At 46.8% G+C, this 18,069-nt stretch overlaps 1 protein-coding gene across 1 annotated transcript in view; it reads right to left on the reverse strand.

Moving 5' to 3' along the window:
• Positions 1-10,228: 10,228 nt before the first annotated feature.
• EP300 (E1A binding protein p300) overlaps positions 10,229-18,069 on the reverse strand; it is a 63,983-nt gene continuing 56,142 nt past the window's right edge. The window contains exons 28-31 of the mRNA XM_048069898.2: positions 17,801-17,965; positions 15,562-15,723; positions 14,814-15,095; positions 10,229-13,631 (exon numbers count right to left, since the gene is read on the reverse strand). Of these exons, the coding sequence (XP_047925855.2) occupies positions 11,397-13,631; positions 14,814-15,095; positions 15,562-15,723; positions 17,801-17,965 (2,844 nt within the window). The 3' untranslated portion in view covers positions 10,229-11,396. The remainder of the gene's footprint in view (positions 13,632-14,813; positions 15,096-15,561; positions 15,724-17,800; positions 17,966-18,069) is intronic.

Consider the following 18,069-nt stretch of genomic DNA (forward strand, 5'->3'; position numbering starts at 1 on the left):
CCCAAAGATTTAACTCTCTGGGAGATAAATCCCTCAGTTTTAAGTATTTACACCCCCCACTTCCACCACTAAATTTAGCTTTTCAGTGCTGAGCTGCGCTGCCTGTTTGATTCCTCCACAAGGCTGGGAGGATAGCGTAGAACTTAGTAGCATGGTTTAGCAGTGGACTTGTCAGTACGAGGTTAAAGATTGGACTAGATTGATTCGTTGAAGAACTCTACAGCTCAAAGCAAATGAGTTATAAAGTAGGTATGTGGTTTATTTCAGTGCTGGGCACATGCGGGATAGCTCCTATCCCCGCTTTGTATTAAAATTAGTTCCAAGAAGTCATTTCCATAAACTCCTCCTGTCTGCGCTTGCGCTGTGCCTTCTGGTGGTGGTCATCGGGGGGTCGTGGGGATGAAGGTTGATAACTCTTCTTCATCACCACTAGTTGACCCCCTGCCTTTTTACAGACTCAGCTGCTCCTTGGCTCTTGTCCAAACCACATGGTTGGTCTCAGATGGTTTTTGAGACAGGTTCCCCATTTTGTCAGGAAACATCCTCTGTGAGGGGCCCCCGAGACTCCTTGTTTTGTTTAATTTGCACAGTAGTAAGCAAAGACACTCAGCAATATCTATTTTAATGTGATTAAGTGAGCCCCCGTTCTTCCATTCCTGGCTTTAATAATTACGATTGTTTTATTTAGAAACCATTAATGCGATTAAGCAAGCCCCCATTCTTCTATCCCTGGCTTCAGGATGATCTTGGAGGTCTTTTCCAACTGCAACCATTCTATGATAGTGCCACCACCGTGTCTTGCCAGGTCACCTTCCCCAGCAGAAGGGGCAGCCTGGAGGACCAGTACGTCCAGCCAACAGCAGATGATGAGACACCACAACATCCATATGGCCTGGTGCGTTACATACGGTTTACCAAGGTGGAAACCCTTTTACAAGTGCTTTCTTAAGTTGCAGTTAAGAGCCCTCTCTCACTCCTTGTGGTGACAGCAGGGAACCGTTTGAGAGAGTTCAGCGCAGAGCCACGAGGATGATTAAGGGAGTGGAGCATCTCCCTTATGAGGAAAGGCTGAGGGAGCTGGGTCTCTTTAGCTTGGAGAAGAGGAGACTGAGGGGTGACCTCATTAATGTTTATAAATATGTAAAGGGTGAGTGTCAGGAAGATGGAACGATGCTCTTCTCAGTGACATCTAATGATAAGACAAGGGACAGTGGGTGCAAGCTGGAACATTGGAGGTTCCACTTAAATGGGAGAAGAAACTTCTTAACCGTGAGGGTGACAGAGCACTGGAACAGGTTGCCCAGAGAGGTTGTAGAGTCCCCTTCTCTGGAGACATTCAAAATCTGCCTGGACGCATTCCTGTGTGACCTGATCTAGGTGTTTCTCCTCCAGAAGGGGGATTGGACTAGATGATCGTTCAAGGTCCCTTCCAATCCTTAACATTCTGTGATTCTGTGATTCAGTGAATTGGGCCCAGGTGATGGAAAAAAGGCTTGAAATCCTCCAGTACAAGCTCGGACAGTGAGAAAACAGAAGAGCACTTGAGATCTGTTATTTTTTAATGCATTATTTTGGGCTTCTAACTTCTGGCAGCACTAATCCAGCCAGTGAATGTGGTTACAAGCCATGGCAGCATGAGTGCTTGTTGTTAGACCCAGGTCTTGCCTCAGGCCTTACGCCACCCTGGCTTTCAGTCTCCAGGCTTGGTGAGGTGTCTGTTGAATGGCTCCCAAACCTCTGCTCACCAGAGAGACACTTAGTCGGGAGCTCATTTCAGCGCCATGCTCCAGAAGAAAGGGGGAAAACCCCACAAAGTCAACCTGGAAATAAGCCTTCTGGTTTTAACTCCCCACCCTATTCCAATGCTGAACAACAATATGCTTTTGAATAATACATTTCATTCTCCCCTTAATTCGTCAGAGCCTACTGAATTGCAGGAGAACCAGCTCTGTGCTTCTGTAAGAAGAACCTAGCTGAGTCTAACGGGGAAGGGAAATGTGTTAGTCTCACTCCCTTGCCACCTGCAACACACTGCAGCCATACAACACACTAAAATCATCTCCCTTAAGCTATATAGGTTCCTGCCTGACTATGTATAACAGTGCAGGGTGTGGTGTGGTGTGCTCCAGTGTGGTTGGAAATGAAGGCAAGAGGAGGGTGCATCTGCCGAAGCTGCGCAGAGGCCATGGCATGAAGAGGAGGGAGCCATTTTCTTAGGCAGATGACATACATCCTCAGCGTGGTCATTGCAGCAAAAGAATCAGGGTCTTCCCAGCATGTACTTGATCCTTTAAATTTGTCTCAGATATTTACATACATGTGGGAACACTGAGCTGCAATTCAGTGCAACTTCCAGCACAAGGAACATCACGAAGAAATGAAACATTGAAAGGCAAGATAAACAAACCCTTTGTAAGAAGTTGGGTCTCACAGAAAAATACAGCTCTCTTTAAAGGAACACATATGTTTCCATTGACCCAGGACATGCACAGACAGTCCCAGAAGAGGATTGAGATAAAAGAAGTAAAGAAGCCACTGCTTTTGTAAGCATCATGAGTACCCGAGAATGGCCAAGAAGCCTCCATCATCGCACAGCAATGCATATTCCAAGGAAGAATCCACTTTACAACAAGGCACTTGTTTTATTGCACAGTTGATCATCACAGATTGGATGTAGAGAATAAGTTCCTGAATTCCTCTTCAAAACAGAGAACAAAAGTGCCACAGACACCTGTTTTCAGTCTGATCAACAGAGAAACAAGCAGTGCAGTAACTGTAGGTCCCAAGTCCATGCACAGATGCTTATTTCTGAACAGGAACATCCTCTCTCAAGAGTCATGGGGCAGGGAGGCATTTACATTCAGCCTCATTTCCCCACCACCACATCTGAGTCTTTTTTTAAGAAGTGACATCTCTAGGCTGGATGCTTTGGTGCCTCTGTCACATGCACCAACATCACTGTCTGCAGACTATTAAGAAGGGCAGTATTGAACTCCTGCTGTCCATGTGTGATCCGGCAGGACATTCATACTAGTCTCACCTGCTGCTTAATTGCTGGTTCCGGGCTTGCACGAGGCAGCTGAAGCTGCAGGGTGGCTCCTGCTGACACTCAGGAGGAGCACAAGTGGATTAGCTCATCTGTCCTCACAGGCTGCAGAGAAATTCAGCTGGGCTGGGCAGTGTGTGCTGCAGGTTTCAGCAGCAATGCCAAGTAAGGACAAAGACCTGTCTTACCTGTGGGTTTGTGTGAGTCAGCGTACACCACAGGCTGGAAGCCGGTTGGGATACCAACCTAAAAAGCAAGTCCCGATCTTTGACTGGACAGAGATGTAATGCGACTGTGTTCAAAGCAAATGAAATTCCTTGTCTCAGCACAGTACTGATCCAGCACCACACTTGGTAGCTGATGCCTCACCTACAACCTGTTGCCAGCTCTCCGTCCCTCAGAGGAACCTTTCAGATCTTCCTACAGCAGAAAAGAAAATGTGCTGCTCCATAAACCAAGCAGGCTGCACGAGTTATGTAGGGATGAGCTTTTTTTTGCCTCCTTTACATGCCCCTATAATACCTTTTCAGAAAAGACACAGCACATGGTCCACAGCCCAGGAGCAACATGGGTTAGAGTAGGTGAACTGGAAAAAAAAAAAAAAGTATCTCCAAGATACCTGCCCCAAAAGTTTTCCTTAGAGAAACTTGAAGTTACTGACCCATTCACACAGGAAGAACACAGGATTCCCTATCTGCTGCTGTTCACTCTCACTGCAATTGCAAGAAAGCACAAGAAAAGGAAATGCCTGAAGGACCTTCAGCTTCGGGAATTAGGGTTGCTACAAGCAGAAAATGGGGCCCGGGCTACCACTGCTGTGTTGCAGTCTCCCTCTCCTGGACCTGCTACACTGGGCAGTAGTGTGGAGGGCTGGGCCCTGGCTTACCAGGTGTCATTTCCCAGCCAAGGCACTAGAGTCCTGCCTTCCAGCCCTTGGAGATCCTATCTAATATCAGCCCAGGGATGCCTCTACACCTGAGGCCCTGTCTGCACTAGCCCCACGGGGAGAGGCACAACACCTAAAGACAGAGCTCGTTGTTGCATCCCACATAGCTCTGTGCTCCCAAGGTATGCCAGAGCCTGGCACCACCCAGAACACCTGGGGTAAACAAGTCTGAGCCATGCCAGCTTCACCAGAAGCTACGAAGGGCTTCAAAGATAGCTACGGTGCCAATGGTAATACCTCCACCCCCTCCAAATCCACCGCACTCCCTACAACGTGGAGCAGAGACAGGAACCATGGCTCGTTGCCCATCAGCTACCCACAGCACTGGTTACAGAAACAGGTTTCCTTCTCGAACATCCCCCGTGTGCACGATGCCTCCTGGGGAGTTACAGACAAGACCCCGTTCTAAGGAAGTGCAACTAAGGCAACTTAAGGAAATCATCAAGCCCCTGTTTTTCTAAACGAAGTGCCAGATCAAAGTCAGCTCAGGCAAATGCCAGTGGCAGGCAAATGCCTGGTAAGGCTGACAGAGCAGCCCCATGGCTTTTCGACAGTGGCTCAGAAATAGATGCTGCTGAAAGCACTGCAGGTGCAGCCTGTTGTGCTCTCACACTTTCAGGGGCTGGTCTAGGCTCTGTCTCAGGTCAGGATCTATAGCACATGATCTATTTTAACAAGCACGGGGAGAAAACGGATCCTAGTGCAACCTGACAGTTATGAAGGGTTGTGTTGTACAAAGGCAGCCACTAAGAGGGCTTCTAAAACCAAATATTCCTGATCAGGACAATGTATGGCTGTTCTTCAAAGAAAAGCTCATTTCAAGGGTAGGAGGCCTCTTTGCACACTTAGGAAGAGCCAGTCATTAGGAACAGATGCTTCTAACCCATGTCAGGACAGGCCACTCTCTGGAGAGGCTGGGCCAGAGACCTTGGGTTTGGCTGGAATTGGGAACAACACAGTCAAGGACACGGTGTATGTAAAAAGACCATCTCAGAAAGAGAGGGTTGAGTTTCTTGCACAGGAACTGGATGTGTATCAAACACTGGAAGAAGCATGGGAAAAGGCAGCAGGAGCTGGAATGGCTGTCACTGTCACATTGTGCATGTCGGCCTCATCGTGGTGCTGCCACTGCCTTCAGGAGTCCACAAGCTCTGCACTGTGTGAGTAACTCAGGCCCTGCCAGGCTTTGTCTGGACTCGTCTTGGCCTGCCCAGAGCTGTGCTGTAGCTCACTTGGCCGTAACAGCAATTGTCTAACGAGCAGGTGGCTGCTACCAACATTGTTTTAGCTTCTATACAATCCTGTGGTGTGACACTTGCTGTTTATTTATTTTTGTGACAGACAGCAGGTCCTAGCGAGAGGCCTGTTTAACTGCTGGGCCTAGAGCGCAGCACCCAGAGCGTGGCTAACACAGGACTTTGCACAGCAGTGAGCACAGGAGGGAATCAAGGTGGTAACAGGCCATGGGGCACAGCCTCCAGCAGCCCCTGGAACAGCTCGTCTTGTAAATCCAAGCCTCCACCCAAACTGAGCTCTCCTGGGTGAGGATACAGCTTTGCAAGGCTCAGGCCGCAAGCAGTGTTCATGGCTTCTCACTCTGGCTGAGCCTGGCTCATGATGGCATCTTCATGGAGACCCGTCGCTTTCGAGAGCCTGAGTTTGTCTTTGCTGCAGTCTGTGCCCATCAAGTTGGGAACACAGAGACTCCCATGGTAAAGAAGGCCGGAAGCTCGTGACTTCTGGCACCAGGAAGATGTCTTCTGCTCCACCTGCAGATCTCCAGAGTAGACCTCCAGTATATCAAGTATGACTTCATGGCTCTGCATGCAGTAGTCATAATTACGGGGTCTTCTGCTTGAGGGAGAACAACAGTACAGCAGCACAACAGGGATTCAGCTTTTATGACCCTGGGAAACTCTTCAAGGATCAAAGGCTACCATGAAGAGATTGGATCCACATGACTGGGGCGGGGGGGGGGGGGTGCAGGCAAAAGCATCTTTGCTAAGCTGCCCAACCTGGGGAGCAGAGCTTTAAACTAGGAACAACAGGTGAGGGATGGGACAACTGATAATCAAGTGAGGACATGATGGACTAATTTGGCTAGTGGGTGTTGCAGCATGGCTTTGAAAGGAGAGGTTTTAACAACAAAACACAGCAGAAGGGGGCCCAGCCCGAGTGTACTAAGGAAAGCAAAAGCGAAAATAAGGAAGTTCTGGGAGGACAGCATTGTGGGGAAAGCTCTCAACTTTTCTGGGAAGTCAGCACATCTGGGTGTCTCTCTGAAGTTCTTTGCCATCAGCAATCCCAGCTCCCTGAATTTGCTGGGAATGTTTGGAGCACCATCTTCACATCTGTCAATGAAGTAGGATCCAGCTAGGGAACATTTAAACAAACTAGACATGCATTAGTCTGTGAGACTTGATGATTGCATCCCTGAGTGCTGAGGGAGCTGGCTGATGACATTGCAAGGCCAATCTTTGTTGTCTTTGACAGGTTATGGTGAATGGGGGAAGTTCCTGAGGAGTAGAACAGAGCAAATGAGACTCCTGCCTCAAAGGAGGATCTGGGGAACTACATGCCAGTCAGCCTCACCTCAGTCCCTAGTAAGGTGACAGAAATTCTCCCAGAAACCATCTCCAGACACACTAAGGACAAGGTGACTGGGGCCAGTCAGCATGGATTTATGACAGGGTAATCATACTTAAGCAACCTTCTGTGATGAGATGATTGACTTGGTGAGTGAGAGGAGAGCAGCGAATGTTATTTATTTTGGACTTATAAGGCTGTTAACGTTGTCCTTGACAACATCCTGACAAACCGAGGAAGTTTGGACTAGATAAATAGATAGTGAGGTGAACTGAAGGCTTGGGATCACCAGCACAAAGCCCAGCGGAAGCAAATCGCTAGCAGCGTATCCAGGGGTTGGTACTGGGGCCGATACTGTCAGACATTTTCATTAGTGACCTCAGTGATGGGGCAGAGTGCAGCCTTAGCAAGCCTGCAGACACAGAACTGGGAGGAGCAGCTGAGACACCAGAGGGCCCATCCAGAGGGACCTGGACAGGCTGGAGAAATGGGCTGACAAGAACCCCATGAAGTTCAACACCGGGAAATGCGAAGTCCTGCCCCCGTGGAGGAACAACCCCAGGCACCAGCACATGCTGGAGACTGACTGGGTGCAAAGTAGCTTTGCAAAAAAGGACCTGGGGGTTCTGGTAGACACCAAGTTGAACAACATGCCAAGCAAACTGCCCTTGTGGCAAAGAGCATTGCCAGCAGATCAAGGGAGGTGATTCTTCCCCTCTAATTCTGCACTGGTGAGGCCACACCTGTGTCCATTTCTGGGCTCCCCAATGCAAAAGAGACATGGAGCTACTGGAGAGAACCATTGAAAGGTCTGTGAAGATAGATGATTATGAGACTGGAGCACGCCCCTCATGAGGAAAAGTTGGGACTCTTCAGCCTGGAGAAAGCTCAGGGGGATCTTATCAGTGTGGATAATTACCTGATGGGGGAAGGAAAGATGATGGAGCCAGGCTCTTCTCGGTGCCCAGGGGCAGGACAAGAGGCAGTGGGCACAAACTGAAACACAGGAAATTCTGTTTAAACATAAGAAACTTTTGTTCCTGTGAGGGTGGTCAAGTACTGGACCAGGTTGCCTGGAAAGGCTGTAGCACCTCCTGGATATACTCATTTGGACGTGGCCCAGTACAACCTGGTCTTGATGACCCTGCTTTGAGCACAGAGGTGGACTGGACGATCTCCATAGGTGCCTGCCCACCTCAGCCATTCTGTGATTCTGCAATAACGAGTCATTGTGCTGAATGGATGATCTACAATGCTAGAACAAGGTGGGCAATGCAGACACATACAGTCGCAGGATGCTGCTGCCCAGTGCTTACGGCAAGGCTCCAGTAGCCAAATCACTGGAGCAACTGGGAGCTGGGTTGAACCAGTTTTAAATGTAACAAGAAGCGTGCAACATGCAGAAAACACTCCATAAACAGCAAATGTGTATATAATGTGGAAAAGTGAACGAGGTGAGAACAGTATGTGTTGTTTTACAGTTGATCCCATAACTGAAGGAGAAACCATGACCACTATACTCCTTCCCTGACAAAACTCAGCTAAGCTTAACAAGCTCAGTGTAAGTTTGCCCCATCTGCGACTTCAGTCATCGGCTTTAGGACTGAAAGCGGCACACACTAGAAAGTTGGTGAAGATATCCCCGAACTGCATGTAATTTTACTTTAAGCCTTAGTAACATTGTAGCTGGACAAGACATCTTTGGATTGCTGAAACTTTTCAATGTTAATGGGTGATTAACTCTTAACTCTGTGTACGAGTTCTTTTTGCTGGACCAAGTGGCTAAAAACCTACTGCCATGCTAGAGCCCTACCATTTCCCCAGTCAGCTGCGGTGTTGGCTCAGCTGGTAGGTTCTGGTTCTCTGCTGGTATCAGGGAAAGCAGAGGGGTGAAAGGAAAAGGAACCCCATGCAAATCCAAGGCCCCTGATCATCCACACCACCTCAATAAAACACTTGAACTTGGCTCACAGATGGCATCTACAAAGAGGGACAGAGCAGCTGTGCTGTCACATAAAATGTCTTGGTGATGCTTCAGCAAGTCACTGTGTAGGCATTCAAGGTTGGACAATCTGTGGCTCTTTGAATCAAAGCTGCTGTGCAAGGTCTTGAGGCTTCCCCACTTCAGCAATGGCCAAATGCTGCCATGCAGGCCGGGACAAATTCAAACCAGATTTTTTGTGCTAACCCAGGAAAAGCTTGCATTCAAGCCTGTAAGTTGGGATGTACAAAAAGCATACACAAGCCCGAAAGCCGGGTACGCTTTATACTTCTCTAGTCAGTATGTAGTCAGAAGAATTTTTATTTGTACTACAGCCTAAGGAGCCCCAAGGCTGAAAGTAAAACAAGGCTTTGCACAGGTGTGGGGAAAGAGGAAAGCTTTCTGTCTAAAATGGAGAACCCAAGGCTCAACCATCCCACTCCACTGCCCTGGCCTTCAACATGGGGCCAACGCAGGGCTTTGTGTTTGCTTCTCTCAGTCCCTCCCACTGCAGATGCAGGAATTACGGGCTTCATGGGCTTCATGCAGAGCTGGCCGTGCCCTCACGGGAGAATGCCAACTCACAGGGCTGCTTTCATTCTCTGAGCCTTCCAGGGACTTTCCACAATCTCACTGAAGGCTTTTTGCTATCAACTACACCTTTCTATTCACAGGACAATGGATCTAACTGCTGTTTATACCTAAATACCATGCTTTTTATTCCCATTTTCTAACAGCCTCAAACATCCGTCCACTTTGCAAGACACCATTGCTCTTGGACAACGCTTGGTTGCGGCTCCCATCCATCCAGGTTCCCTTATCTTCTGCCAGCCCTTTTTCCCCTGAGGGCAGGTTGCTCACACCATTTGCTGGGGCTTGGCAGACACAGCAATGTTGACGCCACACCAGACTTCCAGACCTGGACCCAGGTCTCCCAGGTGCACAAGACCCTGGCACAAGTTACTCCCTCTGCACCCAGCAGAGTATTTCGGCAAGCCCGCAATGGACCCACCACACTTATGGTGCCCAGCCAGCACACAACACATGACTTTCTGACGTGACAGGATTAACACCACGCACAGGCAGTTTCACACAACTGGGGTTGCTACACGCACGCCCCAGCTGAAGCATTTCTGTTCAGGAAAACCCCAAAATAGATGGAGGTGCCTGACCTGCACACGTTACTGCCAGGTGTCTGAGTGCAGTGCCTATGGGGACACCCACACAAGCTTACCTCACGCCCCCACCTTGGTGCCAAAAGTTGTACAATGTATTCCAAGTGAAATAGGAACTTTTAATATCACATATCCAAACAATAGTTCTCATCTCAAAATGGAAAATAGGTCCTTTGAACATCAGCTGCTCCCAGCCTGGCTGAGCAGGGTGCGGCGCAGCTGACTGGCACAACTGTTGAGGTCAGACCTCATTTCTTTGGTAAAATACATGCCACGAACAAACGCGAATGCAGAGTTGTACCCAAAGTGTCCATTTATAAGACTAATCGTCACTCCACGTCCCTTTTTATAGATTTGCATTTTAAAACAGTCATATACATTAAATAGCTCTCCAACTTCTAAACAGCAAACATCGGAAGCAGCACAGTCGGCCACCCCGCCATTTTATGAACAAGCAACACATGTTGGAGCGAAGGGAAACATTAAAAACAGGCTTTCTGTCTCACACAGTTTATTTAACAATAGGTAATAAGAAATCAATTTTTAACAGTCTATACAGTGATCGAAAGTTCGTATTTATAAGTAATCAACTTTAATTGCATGATTTACAACAGCTGAGGGTTTTTTGCTTTCTATTTTCAAGTTTTACAGAAGGTGGAAGAGGGTGGGAAAAGGGCATGGGAGAGAGAAAGCAAGCATAAAGAAGAAACCCCAGGGACTTTCTCAGGTTAAAATCATCCCATTGGAATTGTTTCTTACCCTCTTTTTTATTTTTTTCCTTTGTTAGATGTAAAAATAACGAAAAAATTCTTTCAAGAAAACAGAAACCACAATATATATACTACATCCATTTGGCAGCTGCCCCTGTGTATTTGCAAAAATGTTGTTTTCTCTCTACATGTACAAATTATTTTAATACTTGAAGTTTTTTTAAGCTCAGACTCTTGTATAGAAAATTCTTGGAGGACAAAAGTAGACTTCAGGAGGGGACTGAGTTATTTAATATTTTTACATTTTTCAAAGAATTGACATATTTCCAACCAAAGAGGAAAAGATTGGTATTTACTTTAATATATATATATTTATATATGTAATGTATTTTTAAAGCAACATTAACCCCTTTTGTCCTCCGGTTTTAGGAATAGTTTCTCCTGTGTTGTCGTCTTTTTTTTAAAATGTTTTTGTTGTTGTTTTTTTTTGCAGTGACATGAAGAAAAACCAGAATAGGGAAAATGTTTACCATCTGCCTCAGTAAATAATAACTATCAATATTACATATTTTCATTAATTTAAAAAAAAATAAAACCTATTGGAGGCATGAGTAGGGTGTCCTTTGGTGAACAGCCAAAAGATCACCCTCTCCCCCTGACCTCCCCAACGCACACGAGGAAAAAAAAAACAAGAAAAAGGACTGGTTATGATTCCAGCCATAACAAAAATATATTCTTTGTACTCTACTGTCCCTCAGGTTCGTTGTTGGTTCGTTTTTAAAACCACAAACTACTGCTGCAGAGTTCAGATGTGTCCAGGGAAAAATGTTGTTTTAGCTAAGAAAGATTCAAAAAAATTTGTCTTCAGTACAAAAAGTCTTGAGAAAATAAGTTTTTTTCTTTTTTTCTTTTTTTTTTTTTCTTTTTTTGCTCCCAAAATGCTACAACGTGTCTAGTGTATGTCTAGTGTACTCTGTGAAAGGTTTGAATTCAAGTCTGAGTTCTCGGAGCTGAGCCCCAGTTCCGTGGCGCTTGTACCATGGAGGCCTGCCATGCCGGGATTGCTAGCAAGCTGGGAAAGCATTGCACTCTGGTCCGGGCTGGCAAAGTGCCCTTGATCCATGGGGTTAGCCTGGGCAGCTACCAGTCCTGGATGTGGGGAGCTGGTCTGCGGGGAGACGTGGTGTGGAGAAGGCTGAGGTTGCATCCGGGGGGACGGGCTGGAATGGGGGGGCTGGGACTGGGGCCGCGGCGAGGGTACAGGCTGCGGAGAACGCACTTGGTTGGTGAGCGATGAAGGGAGCTGCTGGCCCTGGAGGTGTGGGGACTGGGCCTGGTTGGGGAGCATGTGCTGTTGGGGGCTCATAGGATTGGGCTGAGCTGGGGACCCCATCTGCTGCTGAAGCAGCCTCTGCTGGAAAGCCTGCTGCAAACTGGCTCCTGTCTCTGCACTCATCGCCTGAGGGAGCTGGCTTATCTGTCCCATGTTTCCTTGCTGCATCTGCTGCATGTGGTGCTGCATTCGCTGCTGTTGTTGCTGCTGTTGCTGCTGCTGGGGATAGCCGACGCCCTGGGGCTGCTGGAACTGGTTGTGGTTGGCCATCCCCGGCCCCAGCGCGGGTCCCGCTCCTTGCTGCTGCTGCTGGCGCTGCTGCTCGATCATCTGGTGCCGCCTCATCAGGAGGTCGCGGAACTGGGGAGCCATCCCCGAGTGATTCATGCTCATCTGCTGCGCCTGAGGATTCATCCCGGCCATGGCCTGCTGCGGCTGCTGCTGCGGCTGCTGCTGCGGCATGCTGGGCCTCTGCACTCCCGCTTGCATGGGGTTCATGTTCTGCATGGCCGGGTTGGGGTGCACCCCCGCCTGCTGCCCTTGCATGGCCTGCTGCGGCTGGAGCCCCGGCTGACCCTGGGGCATGCCGGGCTGACCCGGCATCCCCTGGGGGTTCTGGGAGCCCGCGTACTTGGCGGCCCGCTGCTTGATGAAAGCAGCCAGCAGCTGAGGGTTGGAGTGAAGGATGTTAAGCACCTGCTGCTGCTGCATGGGTGAGCTGGGAGACCTGAGAGTCCGCAGGAGGTTTTGTAAGGCTGCCTGGGGCAGAGGCGGTTGTTTGGGCTGAGCGGCGCCAGGTACCTGACCCATCCCTGGCTGAGGTGCCATATTCATCGGCTGACCCGGCTGGGCCACTGACATCATGGACGGCCTCTGCATTCCCGGCTGCAGCTGAGCTTGGGGTAAGCCCCCCTGCACCCACGGTGGCTGCTGCTGGATTCCTGCCGGCCCCATGCCTTGGTCTATGTGACCGCCGGGACCTCTGGCTATCTGCGGCGGGTTCATTCCCATAGGTGGCATCTGGGGCATCTGGTGCTGAATCGGCCTTTGGAAAATCTGAACCTGGGCCATCTGCCGCTGGGTCTCCGCCGCCCGCTGGATCTGCATGGCCATTTCCACCGCCGCTGGAGGCGGCCCCTGCACTGGCGGCTGAGGTGGCTGGGGTGGAGTTGGAGGAGTCACCTGGCCGCCTGCCTTGCCCTGGGACACAGCGCTGGGGGGCTGAGTTCTTGGCATGGTGTAGGGCGGCATACTGTTGGGAGGCGCGGGCTGAGGCTGCGAGGCAGGCTGCGGCGGAGGCTGGGGTTGCGGGGTTTGTGGCGTCGGGGGCTGCTGGCCTGTCGGAGTTGTTGGGGTGGCTGGTGTCGGCGAGGGCAATCCCTGCTGCTGACCTACCACACCGGTCCGCTGCATGCTCGCCATCCTCCTTCGGAGCATCTGCGCCTGTTGCAAGCGGTGCTGAAGCTGCTGCTGACGCAGCTTGTGTTTGATGTTGAGGCAGAAGGGCACTGGGCACTTGTTCTCCTGGCAGTGCTTTGCGTGGTAGCAGCAGAGAGCAATGAGTTGCTTGCAGATGGGGCACCCTCCGTTGGTTTTGCGTTTGCAGCCTTTGGTGTGCTGGACAACCCGTTTCATCTTCTGACAGGACGGCAGCGAGCAGTTGGCATTGCGGCACTGGCAGGCGTGGACCAGAGACTGGATACAGCGCTGGATGCTCAGGCGACGCGAATCACCGGGGCTCTGGGTGGTTGCAGTCTGCTGGTTGTTGCTCTCGTCATCTAGACCAAGGCCTAACTTCTCCATCTTGTGGTCATGATTCTTAGTGTTATAGCAGGTGATGCACAGGTCATAATCCTGGAAAGACAACGAAGGCAAAGTTATCAGTGATCCCGTAACTCCATCCAATAAAATGCACGTCATGCCACCTCAACAAGTTACTCCCAGACCGTTCCTTCCAGGCAAATTGTTGCTTGAGGGAAAAATTCAGTCTTTCAGGCTACGTTGAGGTAGCAGAGAGGAACAAACCCAAATTATAGCCAGGGAAAGCGCATAGGTGTAAGGGTGTCTGAAATTTACACAAATAGCTTGAAAAACAAGTTTGCTCTGAGTTAGTAAGTCACATGTGATTCAGCTGGGCTGGAAAAATCCCTCTCTTTCCTGATTTAAAAAGGAGAAGAGAGAAGCAAGGAACAAACAGCTGCCCATCTACTGCCTCTTCAAAAGGAGTACCTTTTCTGTCACTCTTGACCAATTTTCAAAGAAAGGAGAATGAAAGCTACATTTCCAAGTGAGTTAAACTGCAAAGTGTACTGACAGATTAGAACAGCATTTACATTCTGTGAAAACAATAGCCAAAGAGTCTGGGCTCAGTAATTGATTTTAAGAAGATCCAAGTCCTCAGGATTCATTAATCCATAGGAAATTTGGAATTTATTTTCCAGTACATATTGCAAAATGAGAGTATCAAATTTTAACTAGGGATTTTCAGAACTGAATCCAAGGCAGTCATTTAATTCCAGCAGGCTACAAAATTAAGTTAAGCCAGATTCAAGATTATTCCAGCTTCTGGAGGACAAAGCATTGACACAGGCCACTGGGCTTCATCTTCAAACACCCTGGGTATTGCAAACACTTCTGAGGACAAGTATGCTGTTTGCTACTACAGAGTGACAACAGTTTAGCAGAATAGTCACACAAGTATAGGAATCTGTTTTATAGCACAACAAAATCTCTGTATTGGTAAGGTAAGCTGATGAAGGACCCTATTTAGAGAAATATCACAGCACCACTCTGATGAACTACAGGAAACACCATTCTGCTATTTTAGTTCTTCACAGCTTTAAAGTAGGAGACAAAAATCACATCAAGTAGTCAACTAATTGCATTATCTGATACAGAAAACATTTCCTCTCTTTTCTGAACTGCCAGAAGAGGAGCTGTACAGACCTTTTTCATTAGTTAATATTGCGAAATTAGTTGAAGAGCACTCTGGGCACAGAGTGCAGGCACACAAGTAGGGAAAACCACCAAGCATACCTCACAAACGGTGCAGTGCCATCTGGTCTCCACATGATGCTTGCACTCATTGCAGGTGTAAACAAAGCGGTCTTGGCTCTGCGTATGCAGCTCCACCAGCATGCACATGGTCGACCACTGAGCCCTTCGTAGTGAGGAGAACTCCAGGTGCTTGTCTCTAGCAAGGGTTAGGAAAGCATCGCGCCCGTCCATCAGGTCGCATGGAATGAGTGGGTCAGGCTCAACGATGGCAGGCAGGGAGTTGGCTGCAGGGCCAGCAATGAGACGGATGACAAAAAAGACCTGAGAATCAAAGAAAAAATAGTTAATGCCAGAATTTATCAAGATGTTTTGTTCACCAAACTACATTACACAGAGCGCACAACTCCAGGCCCAGCTAACACTCAAATGATGTGCTGCTAAGGTGGTATATTTGTAAAAATTCAGAAACTTCAAACCTCTGGGTGCACTGCAGGCTCACCTTCAGAAGCATTAGGTAACGTTTGCTGGACTGAACAGACTAACAGTCTGGACTAAAACAACAGTTTTACTGCTAGGAAGTTCCTTCCATACGTGCACAGTTGGATTTAACCCCACTGTCCTCATAGCAAAGAACACCCTGATGCACTGGTACTTTTGTCTGGTGGGCCACCCAATTCCCCAGCCATACCTGTATGATTTACAGCACACTGATCTGTCGGAAGTATTAAGGTTTTGTACACTTGCGTACTTAAGTACAAACTACATTTCTCATTCTATCAGCTCTCACCTCCTTGTGTTTCTCCATAGTGGCATACAGCTTTTGGGAGAGGTCATTGGACACATTGGGCATGCCAGGCTTCTTCTTATTGCCACGACTCAAACTGCTTTTGTTCTTACTTGTCTTCTTATTGTTCTTCTTTTTGGCATTTTTGCTGTCTCCCTTGCTCACCTGGTAATTTTAAAGGCATTTTATGTCATGTATCTAAGTTACACCACATCAACATTTTATTACTTTCACACCTTTTATAATTGCAGGACTAAACAAACTCACAGTAATTCACTCCAAAGACACTTACCACGGTCCCCTGAAATGAAGTTAAGATTACATTAATTCCACTGGAATCACTCCCTAAGATAACAAGATCAGCAATGCATAGCTCCAAAAATACTAAAAGCATAAATGCTTAGAATGTATAAGGGATAAAGAACACTAAACAATATTTATCGAAAGCCATTTGTCTACGATAGTTGAATGCTGAAGAACTTGAATAATCACAAATGGGTTCAGCAAATGGCTCTCAATATATTTTAAAATTAAAAAAAAGCAGAAGTGATATTACACTAACCATAGGTAAGAGACTTAATCCACCTAGATTTACCTCGTTACACCCCTGTCCAATAGTTTTTAACTGTATAATATTAAACTAATTTTCATATGAAGTTTTTCTTCCAAGTCCAAAAGGCCTTAGCAATATGATTTCTAGTATGAGGATATGATAGGAGGAAGGTGCAACAGTTAAAACAGGTCAGCTTCACTTCAGTTATAATCAATTAGCAATGAACAGTTTACTCTCTACTTCTGAGATGGCCTCTCAGAGCACTAGAGCATATGATAGTCAAGAATCAAAGCAATTCTTATTCAAATAAGCTTGTAGCTAAAGCTTAAAATAACTTCGTCAGGATGGAAATTTCCAGTGAACATGAATGATTATCACTTAATTTGAGACTACAGATTATTATTGCCTCAGATTTCATTGAAATCTGGGGTAAATGAAGAGTTCAAATTATTTTTAGTAACAAAGGTTAAACAGCAAAATGCTGCAAGCTTTCCCCATCATGAGTTTTTGGGTCAAACTGTGAAGGATCAACATAGGCGTTGAGAAGCATCACACACACAGCTAGGTCAGATTCCTCAAGACTGGTTTCTGATATATGAGAGAGATGTGAACCTGCAACTATGCCAAGTGGGGAAAAAAAGACTTGAAACGATGCCTTCCCAACTAACTACTTTCTGTTAGTTATTGCAAATTCAATATCAAGTTGCCTAATTCCCAGATGTCTCAAACTTAGTTTATTCAAAAGCCTTGCTTGAAAGGTGGTGTTGCAAGGAGCAGCACAACTAGAACATGTGGTTCTCCTGCAACATTAAACTTTTTGATGCAGAAATCTTTTAGGAGAATGCTAACTAAACCAGAACAAAATTCAATTATCTCATGAGATGAGGAAGCAGCAGCATTTAAACAAGAGTTAACTAGCAAGTACTACTGTGTGAGTAGAATTACTAACTTTATCCAAGATTCACCACCTCTTCCACAAAGAGCTCAAAAAAATCGAGGACAAATGCACAAATTCCACATCTGCTCATTTTCAAATTTATTTTTGAAGAGGTATAACTTTTTTGTTCTTTGTGGAATGTGAAAGGGTATTTTTTGCATGTTCTCCTAAAAAAATTGCACAAGATACTGGCAAAAAAAATCTCTAGTTTAGGTAGCCCTACAACAATTCAGCAGTATTTTGTGCTTTACACCGTCAATACTGTAAAGCTTCCCACTTAAACCCAAAACCCTCAGCTGAGTAAACTACTAAATCAGAGCTGTCTTGCTTTCTCCAAGTGTTCTGCTGAGATCAGTGTTGTACCATCTAGGTCGGAAAGAAGAGAGACACCGTCCAGAAGCTAAAGCTTAAGAAAGAAGCTTCCAAGCCAGGGTGAGCTTGCAGCATGAACATTGATACTTGGATTTCAGCAGCAAAATATTCAACTAGCAGTTTTTTCACTTTAATTGACTGTGGTAATTAGTTAGGTTTATAGCCATATGAACAGCCACTGCTAATAGAAATGTAGCTGATATTTTAACAAACTTAATTTATAAAATGTAAATTTGAATTTTACATGACAGCAAAAGGTGAAAAAGTCAAGCCTAGGCTTGTTTTTTTTGTTTTTTTTTTTGTTTTTTTTTAAATCTTCAAATAGCTATAGGTAATCACAACTTTTACATTACATCATGAAATAATGGAAGCATTCTTACATCCGTGCTTTCATTACTAGTGTTCTCTTCTCTCTTCCGTTCTTCTTCCTCTTGCTCGAGTTCCTTAATACTCTCCTCTAGAACATTCGGCCAGAAATCCCCTTCAAAGTAAGGTAGCTCTTTTGCACTTGTTAAACGGTCTTCTGTTGCCTGCTTAAATATGTCCTGAAAAAGAAAAAAACACCTGGTTACTACTATTACAAATCAAGTGAGTAGAGGCAATTTCCAATAAATGATAAAAAGGCACTAAGATCTATAATCACTATCCT

Source organism: Anser cygnoides, chromosome 1 (assembly GCF_040182565.1).
Source record: "Anser cygnoides isolate HZ-2024a breed goose chromosome 1, Taihu_goose_T2T_genome, whole genome shotgun sequence".
Classification (NCBI taxonomy): Eukaryota; Metazoa; Chordata; class Aves; order Anseriformes; family Anatidae; genus Anser; species Anser cygnoides.